The sequence below is a fragment of the Nannospalax galili genome, unplaced genomic scaffold, assembly GCF_000622305.1.
Source record: "Nannospalax galili isolate Female #2095 unplaced genomic scaffold, S.galili_v1.0 scaffold471, whole genome shotgun sequence".
Taxonomy (NCBI): Eukaryota; Metazoa; Chordata; class Mammalia; order Rodentia; family Spalacidae; genus Nannospalax; species Nannospalax galili.
Genome location: NW_008330333.1, coordinates 2,698,483 through 2,711,251, shown reverse-complemented (window position 1 = coordinate 2,711,251; position 12,769 = coordinate 2,698,483). Strand labels below are relative to the sequence as shown.

The following is a 12,769-nucleotide window of genomic DNA, read 5'->3' as shown; positions in this document are numbered from 1 at the left end:
CCTGTAACAAAACCCTGTCTTGCTTGCCTGGGGAATAACAGATGCAGGTACTGTAGAATCATTCTCTAAAGATCTGATAAGAAAGAGGAACGTTTAATACCTTCTCTGGTAGTGTGAGTTTGCAGTGTCTCTGTGTAGAGCCCCCCTGGTTCATGGGAAGTGGGTCAAGCCAATCAGTATGGTGTGCTGGGGGCAAGCATGTGCTGAGTCCAGTGTCTGTGAAAGGTACTTGAGCTTCCACTTTGCAGCCCTTGGTTTTATGCACTGGTGGTTCATCGCCCACCCGCCCCATACACACACACCTGCCAGGGGACAGACATTTGCCTTGTCAGTTGTTTACATCTTAGGTTAATGAGTTTTTGGTCTTTGACAGGGAGAAAGAGACCTGTGACCTTTTACTCACAGCAGTGTGAGGCTAGGCTGGGTGGTACAAGGTAGTCACTGGGGCAGCAGCTGCCCCCTCCAGCAGCACATCAGTTTGGGTTCTATGCTCTGCAAAAGATACCTTCTTCCTCATGCTGCCCAGTCCCTTTATGCTTCTCACTTCACCATACCACTCACCTCAGTTCTTGCTTGTTTTGTTTTGTGTGTGTCAATGTTTAAATGTGATTTTTTTTTTTTTTTGATCTTTTTGAGACAGGGTCTCCCTGTAGCCCCAGCTGTCTTGGAACTCACTCTGTAGACCAAGGTGGCCTTGAACTCACAGAGATCCACCTGCCTCTGCCTCCCAAGTGCTAGAACTAAAGGTGTGTGCCACCACTCCCAGCAAGATTTATATTTTATGTGTATTTCTTACCTGCATGTTTTTAAGTGCACTACATGCATTCGATGACAGAGGAGGCCAGAAGGGGGCATCAGAGTCCCCTGGAACTGGAGTTAACAGACTGTTGTATGTGTTGAAAACCAAATCCTCATCCTCCGCAGGAACAAGTGTTCTCAACTGCCCAGCCATCTCTCCAGCCCTTGTTTGTTCTTTCTTGAGACAGGATCCCATAGAGCCCAGGTTGGCCTAGAAGTCACTATGTAGCTGAGTATGACCTTGACCTTCTGATCCTCCTGCCTCCTGAGTACTGGGATTATACGTGTGCACTACCACATCCAGTTTTCACCAGAGTCTAAAAATTCAAAGCCTACTTCCCGGGACATCCCACACCTCACACACACACATTCATTCTTGGGCAAACTAAGATAGTTCGTCACTCGACCCTCCATCCAATCTGGCCTTGCAGCTTTCCCAGATTAGGAATCTGGCCCCTCATGGAGGAAGAAGTTGGCGCAGGCCTGAGACAGGGTTCCATTGCTCTGGTGTACCTTCCCCTGTTGCAGTAGGGTCAGCCACATTCCTGAGGCATCTTGCCTATTCCCAGCCTCCAGCACACCCACAGGCCCTCCACCGTGGGACAGGCCTGTCTTTGGGACAGAGCACCCAGCAACCTGTCCAAAGAGGAGGGTGTGCACTGATTTGCAGAATTTGGGGACTCCTCACACCCTGGGCTACAGAAACCAGCTCAAGCACTGACTACTCAGGTTCTTAAACGTGCAAAGGAGTCCCAGAAGTGGCCAAATGGGTACAGTCATGAGTTTGTGAGGATAAGTGGTGCCCATCTGGGAGGACCAGGGAGAGCCCCTTGGTATCTACACTGGGAACACATGCATAGACATGGACCTCACTTCCCCAGTTGACAACCTTGTGCAGTGGAGGAAGGCATAGTACCTGCTGGGTATTGGATGGAGCCAGAGAAATGGGCCCTTGCTGTGTAACCCTGAACCTGTGGAGCTCTGTGATCTCTCTACCATACAGTTGGGTGGGGGCAGCTCAGGGAATGTGGCTGTCATGGTTATAGAGGAGGACAGTTTGTTGTGAGTCTCTGCAACCTTGGCTGATTCTGGGCAGGGATACTGAGAGGCTGTGCCTGGGGTGGTAATCAAAGGGGGGACCAGCAAGGCCCACCCATATGGGGAGAAGGCAAGGCCACTGACTGCAGAGAGCACCAGGCCAGGCCCCTCATCTGTGGTCCATAAGGAAGGAGGTTTTATTCTGAATAGAAAGTGCCAAAAAAAAAAATACCCATCTTCGATATAGGGGTGAGGTCTCCAGAGAGGCTTAGAGAGGTGTGTCTCCTGGGCCAGAACAGGACTCAGCCTCATTTGGACACCTTCCTTGAAAGAAAAGGTGAGTTGGCTAGGAGTGGCCTCAAGTGAGGAGCTGACTGATGAGGGGCTACAGGGAATGTTGGAAACAGGCAAACACATCCTTATACACTGATGGCCTCCCAAGCCAAGGGAACTTCCACACCAGCCATGGGCAAAATTTAGCTCTTTCTTTCAAGATACTCCAGCTCTCCTGGAAAGCACTCCGCATCTACCCCTAACTTCCCCACTCAGCCCAAGGATCCAGAGACCCTTGAGGTGGGGCTCCAAACCTATGCTAAAGGAAGCTGTCTCCATGTTTGAGGGAATTAGCAGTAAGAAAGGAGAGGAGACAAGAAGGAGGGAGTGAGACTAAGAGGAAAAGGGAATGGTCAAATAGAAGCAATACACCCAGGTTGAGAGTTCAGAGGTGGCTATGAGTGAAACTACTTAATGCCCCAAGGCTGGTCACCAAATTGCCATAGGGAAATAAAATCTCAGAAAGTGCATGGACTGTGAGCAAGGCAACCTGCCTGCTAGGCTCAAAATAAGCTTGTGCCCAATCCTTGGAGGGTACCCTAGAGTTAGAATACTCAGGGGTGCTATACCAGTCTCCTCATGGATTAGTCAGGACATAAAAATCAGTCAGGTACTTAGTAGAAACTGGATATGGTAACACACACCTGTATCTCAGCAACTCTGGTGGTAGAGGCAGAGGATCAAAAAGTCAAGCTCATCCTCAGCTACATAATTCAAGGACAGCCTGGGTTACATGAAACCCTGTCTCAAAGATACAGCCAGGGAGATGACTCAGCAGGTAAGAATGCTTGCTACATGAGGATATGTTTTCAAATCTCAAGAACATATCCTAAAAGCTGGGTGTGGTCTCAAACACCTGCAACTCCAGTGCTGGGGGTGGATGACAAAGACAAAGATTGCTGAGGCTTGCTGGCCTCTAGCTTAGCTCCTTGTTCAGTGAAAGATTCGTCTCAAGAGAATAAGGTAGAGTGTGATAGAGGATACTCAACATCTTCCTTAGGCCCCTGTGCATGTGCAGGGGCACACACAACCCACAAACCTGTATGCATACACTACAACAGCCTCTCACAGAAAAAGAAAAAGGAAAATTCATAATAATCACTGTTAGGAATGATCACAGGAAATAATGCACAATGAAATCTGCTTCCTGTAGGAAATCTAGTAGCCCCCAAGTAAGATTCTAAGAGGCAAGAGCCAATCCTGAGGAAACTTAGTGATCTACCAAGGAAAGGGATTTTTGTTGTTATTGAGACAGGGTCTCATGTATCCCAAACTGGTCTTGAAGTCATTGTGTAGCAGAGGATGACCTTGGTCTGATCCTTCTGCCTTTACCACCAGAGTGCTATGATTATAGGCATGTGCCACCATTCCTTTGCTGGGGGTGGAACCTAGAGCTTTGGACATGCTAGGCAGGCACTCTGCAGCTGAACTACAGCCCCAGCCCAGAAGGGATTGTTTATTTTGTTGTTTTGGTGTTTTTTTGTTTTGTTTTGTTTTTATTTTTGTCTTTTTGAAGCAGGATCTCCCTGTAGCCCCAGCTGTCCTGGAACTCACTATGTAGATCTGCTTGCCTCTGCTTCCCAAGTGCTGGGACTACAGGCGTGTGCCACCACACCCGGCTTGTTTGGTCTTTTTGAGACAAGGTCTCCCTGTAGCCCCAGCTGTCCTGAACTCACTGTGTAGACCAGGCTGGCCTTGAACTCACAGAGATCTGCCTGCCTCTGCCTCCCAAGTGCTGGGATTAAAGGCGTGCACCACCAGCCTGGCTGAAAGGTATTGTTTTAAAACTGCTTTGTGCTGTTGGGAAATTGCTCAAGAAATTCACTTGGCTCTGTGAAAAACTTCACTCGAAAGCTGTGTTCTCCATGAAAATGCTGGCTAAGAGGGATAGTGTAGTTTGTATTTTAGATACATAAACATGGGTCAACATGGGTCCCCTATGCAGACCCTTTCCCCTATATCCAGGGCCCATATACCCTTCCCTGGATCTGATCCAGGGCCCTAGGACTTTTCCGCGGAGTGAAGGGGACCCCATGGTAGTAGGGTCACAGGTTTGGGGCCCACGGGTTGGTGGGCTTCTCTTCAACCTGCATGCTGGCTCGGGATTCAAGCTGCAGAGATCTCGAGTGCCTGGTGGGTCCTGGCGCTTCCTGGGAGTCCCTTGGGAGTGGGATCAGTGGTGGCAGCTGAGGCACTTGTGGCAAGGATGGTGGCCGAACCAGCGTTGTGGCAAAATGTTGAGAGGTGGCAGAGCTGATGCTGGTGCAGGGGCCCAAGGCTGGGGATGTGCAGGAGAAACCTGTGCTGTGTTCCAGCATTCCCTGGCCTGATGGACTTCTGCCCCCAGGGGCTAGGGACAAGCAGCCCAAGACTGGAGGCATACCATGGGCCATGGCAGGGCCAGTCACTGCACCTCCTTTGAGGGTGACTTAAGCCACATGGCTCCAGGAATGGGTGCTAGAGTGGAATGGAGCCCCTAGAAGCCCAGAATTGAGGCTTAAGGGCTCAATTCTTCCCAGCCTGGTTTGTGGGGCCCTTGGCCAAGAAACCCAGTATATTAAGTGGCCTCCTTTGTCCCACCTCTGGAGCCAGGTGGACCCCTAAGGACAGGAACCATCCAGGAAGCTCAGGGAAAAGGGGAAGCAAGAGCCCAGACAACTGGAGGTTCCACAGCCTTTTTTCCTAGCCAGGGAGCAGGATGGTCCAGGTGAGGGCCATTTTAGGAGATTTCCCAGTGCCCAGGTGGCTGCCAGGGTGTTGGCAGACCAGGTCAGAGTAAGAGAGGTGAGAAGAACAGGCCCCAGACTAGGTGAGGAAAATGAAGAGGGACTAGGAGAGATTGGAGATCTTCTAAAGCCCTAGGTGGGCCAGATACTCACAGGGATATCCAGCACTGAATAAGGAACCTTGGCACACACGATCACTCGGGTTTTGAGTAGAGGGACAGGAAACCTTCACAGCTGAGGAGGAAAAGTCTGAATAGATGGGACCCTTCCAGAGCTCTGGCCTCTGCATCAGGCCAGAGTTTGCACTCTGGTGGGACCACAGTGTTCCCCAGCCCTGCCCCCATGGCCTGTGGGTACCCATTCCCTGTGGGTAGATGGCCTCCTTCCCTTGCCTTTGTGATAATTAGCAAAGACACAGATACAATGACTAGTTTTAAGTGCTGAGGCTGTTTAGGACTAGAATTTTTTTTGGATAAATGAACATATGACAAAAGCAAGTCCCATCAGAAGAGATCCTCCAGCCTCAGCCTGTGAGTGCTAAGATTAAAGATTTCTAACAGTAGTCAGGCTTCACCGCCCCAAGCAAGGTAAAGCTGCTGAGTGTGTCATGATTCATGCTCTGCTATGTTTACTTGTTATTGGGAATTAAGTGACCCAGTGAAAGAAAGGCCCCTCCCTCAAGGATGACAGCCCTGGGTAAGGTCTACAGTGGATAGAGATGGAGCTGGGGGTGTCCCACTGCTAAGGTTGCTTCCCAGCAAGCATATCTCCCTTGTTCTTTGTGAAATACCTCAACAGGTTGCTATGAGCAAGGAGCCGGAGGGTGTGGTACAAAAGTTGGGGCTCATTAAATATTAGCTCCTGCTGACCTGCTTGATGATCCCTGAAGCCCAGCTGAGTCTCCTCCTATCAGATCCACAGTGTGTGTGTGTGTGTTGTGTGGGAGGGGATGGGGTGGGGGGAGAGTTGGCTGAGCAGTCACCTTCTGCCTGGGCAGAGGGCAGGGGAGAATCTGTTATGCACTCTTGGTAATAAGATGGGGCCTGTAAATGGGCTGCATGGTGGTTACCTAAAAGATATGTTCTGTGGAATTTTTAGATACGACCTTATTGAAGAAAAAGGTCTCTGGGTGTAATTTCAGATCTTGAAACAGGATGACCTTAGGTTACACTAAGCATGAATTCCAGTGACAAGTATCTTCATGAGAGAAAGTACATAGAGGAGGAGGAAGAGGAGCCTGGAGTCAATGGCCCCTGCCAAGAGGAGCTGGCAGGGGCAAAAAGGCTCCATGAGGTTCTGAGGGAGTAGAGCTCATACCATGTCTTAGGACTTCCAGAGCTGGAAGAACAGCCCTGTGGCTTTGGGGCCCTGGGGTATGGTGGTTAGCTGTGGCATCTGGGAAGCTGCTACAGGGTATGTCCTCTGTCCAGCATACCAGTGTGGCCAATCCCTTTCCTCTTTACATGTCAGGGCTCAGTGCTCTGGTCCATGGGACACTTGTAGAATTTCTATGGTTATAGTTCAGTCCTCAGCCTCCTGTACACTCCCATTGGGGGATTGCAGCTCTCTGGTAGGGACAGGATTTAGATCTATGCCCCAACACCACAGTAATCACAGTGACTGATTCTAAATTCACATAGATTGGGATACTGACCTGACCATTAGCAGTGATACTAGGACACAGGCTTCTGGCGTCTGATCCTGTCCTCAGTTCCTTTTCACCTTTAACTTGGTCTCTGCACTCCAAGTAGACTCATCCTCCCAAGTTCTACCCATGTCTGGCTTCTGCCTACCACAGGACCTTTGCACTTACTATTCCATTCACTTGAACCATGCTCCTCCCTCTTGATCTGTCCACCAACTAACTCCTGCTCCTTCTTCAAAGATATTCAGGGAATTGCTCAAGCCCTCCCCCATAGACCAGCTTTGCCTGGCACAACTCTCCCAGCCCAGCATCCCTCCCTAGGCCAGTCTTTGCCAGTGTCCAGCTGTCTATGACTGATATCTTTCCTGAGGATAGCCACATTTGTTTGGGAGTAGTGGGGAATGGTCCCAAGACCTTGCATTTAGGTACTCTGCACTGAGCTGCACCCCTAGTCCCACAGGTCAGTTATTTATCTCTGGTTGTCACCATGAATTCTTGCCTCCCATTATTTGCTGACAGGCTGCCCACCTCATGAGCAGACCACAGGGGACCACACATCCCTTTTTGTTTCTTACCTGGTGAGGTACAGGGTACATAATGGGGACTCCATTTTTCTAGTTGATTGTAAGGGCTCCCCAGCCAGGGGCAGTAGCCACCCTGGGCCCCATTTGTATCCCCTTGCCCAGTCCAGAAGAATCAGGTCCCAAGGCAGGAATGTCAAGGAAGGTCCATTGCTCCTCACCTGCTTGGTCCTTCTCCCCGGTCTGAGCTCCAAACTGCCTGCTCATTCGGCCTTTGTACAGGATCCCATCCACTCCTAGGATGTCCACTTTAGCCTGTGGGAAGGCTCATGTCTTAAGGCCTCCACCCTGCCACCCCATCTCTTGGTGCACACAGATGCCCAGAGCCAGAGCCACAGCCTCCTGGAGATACAGCTCAGGGATTTATCCCATGCCTGGGCCTGGGTATGCTGCTGTCCACCCTCCGTGGGAGAGGCCACAGCCAAACTCACAGTGTCATAGTCCATCAGTGTAGGGTCCCCATAAGGGTAGAATGTCAACAGATCATATGACTTGTGCTTGAAGGTGGTGTCATTTTGGGGCCCATCACCCCAGTCCTTCTGGAAGCCCAGGCCTCCTTCCTGGACTCCAAGATTCTGGAAATGCAGCCTCTGCTGTTGTTCTCTGGACAGGGCAGAAAATCAGCAGCTATCTGGAGACTTCTCTGCCACAGAGGAGCCCAACACAGGCCCCAAAGGCCTGGACAGTGTCAAGAAAGGTGGATGATACAGCAGGCAGGCCCAGAGCTTGGTGACCAGATACAGACATGAACAGTTCCGGGACAGGAATAATCCATACTGTCTACCACAGACTAACAGCACCTACAGACCTGGTCTGGTCTGCCAAGTGCATGCTTTTACTCTTTGCTCCAATAGTCAGGCACAGGAGGGTGAGTGAGCCAGCACAGGTCATCCCTCTCCTTCACCTGGGCTGTGATTGACAGCTGATCATCACCCTACTATTCCACTCCTAGCCAGAAACTCGGAGGCTGTATCCTAGAAGGACCCCAAAGATGTCAAGAGGTTTGAGGGAAATGGAGCAGGAACCCAGGGAACCAACTAGGTGGAGTGGGAAGAAGGCTGGCAGGTGTGAATGTCTTCTCAACCATCACTAGCCATGACCTGGGGCAGGTCATGTAAGCTCTTTGACGCTCAGTTTCTTCAACTGTAAAATGGGACGTTAATAGAATACACCTCCAAAGGAAGCCATAAGGATTCAACAAGACCAGACATGCCAAAGTGCTTAGCACAATGCCTGCCAGGCTTCAGTGAGGACTCCCAGAGGGTCCTTAATCACTATTTACCATTAGCATGTTAATCCTAGCTATTGCCACAGCACTTTTATACTTTTTATTTTGAGGAAAGTTCTCACTCTATAGCTTAGGAAGGACTTGAGCTGGAGATTCTCCTGCCTTGGTCTCCTGAGTAGCTGGGATAACAGGCTTGCACCACCAGGCCTGGCTAGTTCTGTCCCATAGTAGATGCTAATATAAATGTTGGCTCTTTCCTCTATTATCTTGTGTGCTCATTAGCCACACCACCACCTCTTAGATGAGCACCTTAGGCTCTCTTTGGCTCTTGCATTGAAGGAAAGTCTCCAGGACAGAGGTTTCAGGCCTCCCTAGGGACCGGGTCACTATACTCACCTCATCAGCTGCCGCTGCAGGTACTCAAAGCTGTTGGCGCTGGCTGGCCACATCTGAGACAGCACCTGCATATTACGGATGGTGATCAGCTGTCTGTGGAGGTGACAGGAACCAGGGCTGTGGGAAGTGCACATGGCCAGTAGAGGGCTCCAGGCTCCTAGGCCTGGAGGAAGGAAGTGCAAATCTGGTACTCCTCTGTACTCCCGCCCGCCCACAGCCCACAGCCAATAGCCACCATTTGAAAGCTTGCAAGACCTCTGACAGGGAACACAAACACTGTTCTGAATATAAAAGTAAAAACCAAACCAGGCACAGTGGTGCACCTCTGTAATCCCAACTCTTGGGAGACTGAGGCAGGAGGATAGGAAGTTAAAGGCAAGACCACTGTGAAGTACATAGACCTTGTTGCTAATAATAATAATATTCATTATTACTATTATAAAAGTAAACACTAGAGATAGATCCTAGTAACATGCTGCAGATTAGTGGTTGCCAGGAGCTATAGGGATGAGAGGTGCTGCTTGGAAAGGGGGGCGGCGAAGGTGCACCAGATATTATGAATGTACTGTGAATGAGCCCTTCAAATGGTTAAGTTTGTGTCCTGTGTATTTTGCCTCAATAAAATAAAGAGAAAAGAAATCCAGAACAGCCTTCTAGGGAGCTGGGCCTGCACCATATCTCCATTTGAGTGGTGGTTATGCTGTTTACACACATGTAAAAGTTTGTCAAACTGCAAGAAGCACTAGTGTCCTTCACTGTGTGGATGGTAAACCACAATAAAATGTTTTCAGTAAAACATTAACATTTTAAAATTTTGATTTATTATTTTCATTTTATGTGCATGTATGCATTGCCTGCATGTAGGTAAGTGCACCCATGTTGTGCAATGCCCGAGGAGGACAGTAGAGGCTGTTGGATTCCCTGGAACTGGAGTTACAGTTGTTAGCTGCCATGTGAGTGCTGGGATTTGAACCTGGGTCTTCTGCAAGAACAGTCAGTGTTCTTAACCACTGAGTGATCTCTCCAGCCCCTATATTAACATTTTATAAAGTACAGAAAAGCACCAAGAAACCAAGCTCCATGACCAGGGACAGACTTTGATATTCTAGTATTTTTCTATAATTTCTTTAAAGAAAACAGGAGAATCACATACATATGGCTTGATCTCATTTAATATCTTTCCAAGTCTTTAATATTCTTCCACAGCTGTGCTACCCAATAGAGTAGTCAGTGGCCACAGCTAATTCACAAGATTCAAATAGGATTTAATACCCAGATTCTCAGTCACATTATCTCCCTTTCAAGTGTTCAACAGCTACATGTACATAGCGCATCCTGCATAGAGTTGTGGTTTCTGACCATCTCTTCACAAGAAATATTCTATTAGACCAGCATTCTACAACTCAATCTAGTTGTTTCCAATCTGTTTCTTACCATCAATAAAGCTGCAATGAAGTACCTGTGGTTTGAAGGGAAAATCCTGATGGAAGCACCACAGCTCCCTCCTGGTGTGGTGGCAGCAGCTCTGTGGGTTCCAGGGCTAGGTTAGCTCTGTAGAGGCCCTACTGCCCAGGATGGACTATTATCTCGCAGTTCACAGAGTCACCATATGACCTAGCACTTCCACTCCTAGGTTTGTACCCCAAACAATGGAAAACATGCGTTGTAATAAATGTACCTCACTGTTCACAGCAGCACTATCACAATAGCTAAAAGGTGGAAACATCCCAAATGTCCATCAGCGAATAGATGCACAAAATGTTTTCTATTCATATAATGGGATATTATTTAGCCATAACAATGGAGAGAAACATTGATTCCTGCTACAACATGGAGGAACTTCATGAATATTAAGCTTTGTGAACAAAGCCGGCCACCAAACTTGACATATTGTACAGTTCCATTCACAGGAGAGGAAAATCCACAGAGATATATTGCAGACTGATGACTTCCAGGCACTACAGGGAGGCAGCAATGATGAGTGATTGCAAGATTGCAAACAAGACTGGGGATGTCTTTGGGAGACTTAGCTCTGAAATTGAATACAGGCAACAGGTGCACTAACTGTAAATGTTTGGTTGGTTTGTTTTTTTGTTTGTTTGTTTTTTAAGACAGGGTCTCCTTATAGCCCCAGCTGGTCTGGAACTTACTATGTAGACCAGGCTGGCCTCCATCTCAGAGATCTTCCTGCCTCTGCCTCCGTCTTCCAGGTGCTGGGATTGATGGCATTTGCCACCATGCCTGGCTAAAAATCATCAGACTTTTATCAAAGTAAGCTGGAGGAGTTGGGTTAATGATACGCACCTGTATTCCCAACACTAGGTAGGCTGGGGCAAGAGGAGTGCAAATTCAGAGGCGAGCCTGTACTACACAGCAAGACTATCTACAAAAAAATTAACAAGAGAATAAATAAAACATTTCTGCTTTCCCTCACAGTGATTCCCTCTGTCATTGTTCTTTTCTTCCTGTGGAGTGACCGTGACTCTGGTACATAGCACTGGCTAGGGGTGGTCAGGGTAAGAAAGAAGACCCTTCTCCACAATCTAAGACACCACTGAGGGGGACAGAAAGGCGATGGCTATAGAATGGACCAGTACACACATGGTGGCGTAGAACTGCGGGTATGACGTGTGTGTGTGTGTGTGTGTGTGTGTGTGTGTGTGTGTGTGTTTGCATAAGGCATTTGAGATCTGCAGAGCCGTGTCACGTTGTGTATGGCTGTGGGACAGTGCACGTGGGTACGCGCAGACAGGCTGAGCCCCTCAAACTCGACAGGGTGCTGGGCGGGCTCCGCCGGTGAAGGGCGTCCCCTGGCGGCCGTACTCACGGACTGCTCATCATCTCCACGGGCCGTTCACAGGAGATGCACTTCACCCGTTCAAACAGTTTCCTAGAGGACAAGGCGGTCAGCAGAGGGGCAGTGGGTCTGGGGGTGGGATAGGGGCGGCTGGGAGACTACTCGGACTCCTCTGTCCGGTCTACGGTCCCAGGACAGAGAGGGGTCAGAAGGCTGTGGTTTCCCTCGCGATACAGAGATGCAGACTACGGACGGTATTCCACATCCGGTCCTCCACAAGCCAAGCCACCCTTGGAGTAAGGAGGCATGGGGGGGGCGAACGGGGGAGGGGGCTGGGGCCGGGGTGGGGAACATGATACTTGAGGGGGGGTCTCTGCCTGAGGACGGGATCATAAGCTGGAAGCCGGGGTGGGGAGGGCTGTCTGAGCTCTCTGCTGCATCGCCCCTGCTCACCCCTATCCCCCTGACCAAGGTCTGGAATCCCTGTTACCCTGTTGGCAGCAGCACCCGCATCCCCACACCTCAGTGTACTTACTTCCTAAAGCCCGCTGCGCTGTCAGGATCAAACCGCAGGCCCTTTAGCTGAAGCTTCCTGACTGCCTTCCAGACCTCTTCCACATCCTTCTTCAGGCCAAGCAGATCACTGTGAACTAGCTGCCAAGCAGAGGGAAGAAAACAGTCTAATCAGTTAACTCACCCCAGCAACCTGCAGGGTCACACAAAGAATAAGATGAAACAAAGACTGAGAGATCCCTACCCTCATGGATGCTACTGGTAGAAGGGAATTGTGAACTTCCCAGCAGCCAAAGCAAGAAATGTCATCAGCTCTTGCCTCCAAACCTATTGCTCAACTGCAGGGCTGGAGGCTGGAAAAACATTCTCTCTGTGATCCCCATGCTGCTGGCATTCACACATTTAACATGTATGTATGGGGGTGGGGGTTGCATATAAAGCAGACGATTCAATTGCTTTTAGTATATTCACAAAGTTGGGCAGCCATCACAATCAAATTGTTCTTTTGAGACAGGGTCTCACAATGTAGCTGAGTCTGGCCTCAAACCCACAATCTTCCTGCTTCAGCCTCCCAAGGGGCTGGAATTACAGCTTTGCACCATCACACCTAGCTTCACAATCTATTTTAGAAGACTTGCATCACTCCCCAAAGAAATCCCATTCCCATTATGTCACTCCCATTTTCTCCCCAATCCCCAGCCTCAGGCAACCAAT

At 49.4% G+C, this 12,769-nt stretch overlaps 1 protein-coding gene across 1 annotated transcript in view; it reads right to left on the bottom strand.

Moving 5' to 3' along the window:
* Nucleotides 1-3,876: 3,876 nt before the first annotated feature.
* The window catches only part of CUNH16orf96 (chromosome unknown C16orf96 homolog), a 46,544-nt gene continuing 37,651 nt past the window's right edge, over nucleotides 3,877-12,769 (bottom strand). The window contains exons 10-16 of the mRNA XM_008846388.2: nucleotides 12,078-12,196; nucleotides 11,573-11,635; nucleotides 8,746-8,838; nucleotides 7,553-7,724; nucleotides 7,283-7,376; nucleotides 5,049-5,129; nucleotides 3,877-4,447 (exon numbers count right to left, since the gene is read on the bottom strand). Of these exons, the coding sequence (XP_008844610.1) occupies nucleotides 4,215-4,447; nucleotides 5,049-5,129; nucleotides 7,283-7,376; nucleotides 7,553-7,724; nucleotides 8,746-8,838; nucleotides 11,573-11,635; nucleotides 12,078-12,196 (855 nt within the window). The 3' untranslated portion in view covers nucleotides 3,877-4,214. The remainder of the gene's footprint in view (nucleotides 4,448-5,048; nucleotides 5,130-7,282; nucleotides 7,377-7,552; nucleotides 7,725-8,745; nucleotides 8,839-11,572; nucleotides 11,636-12,077; nucleotides 12,197-12,769) is intronic.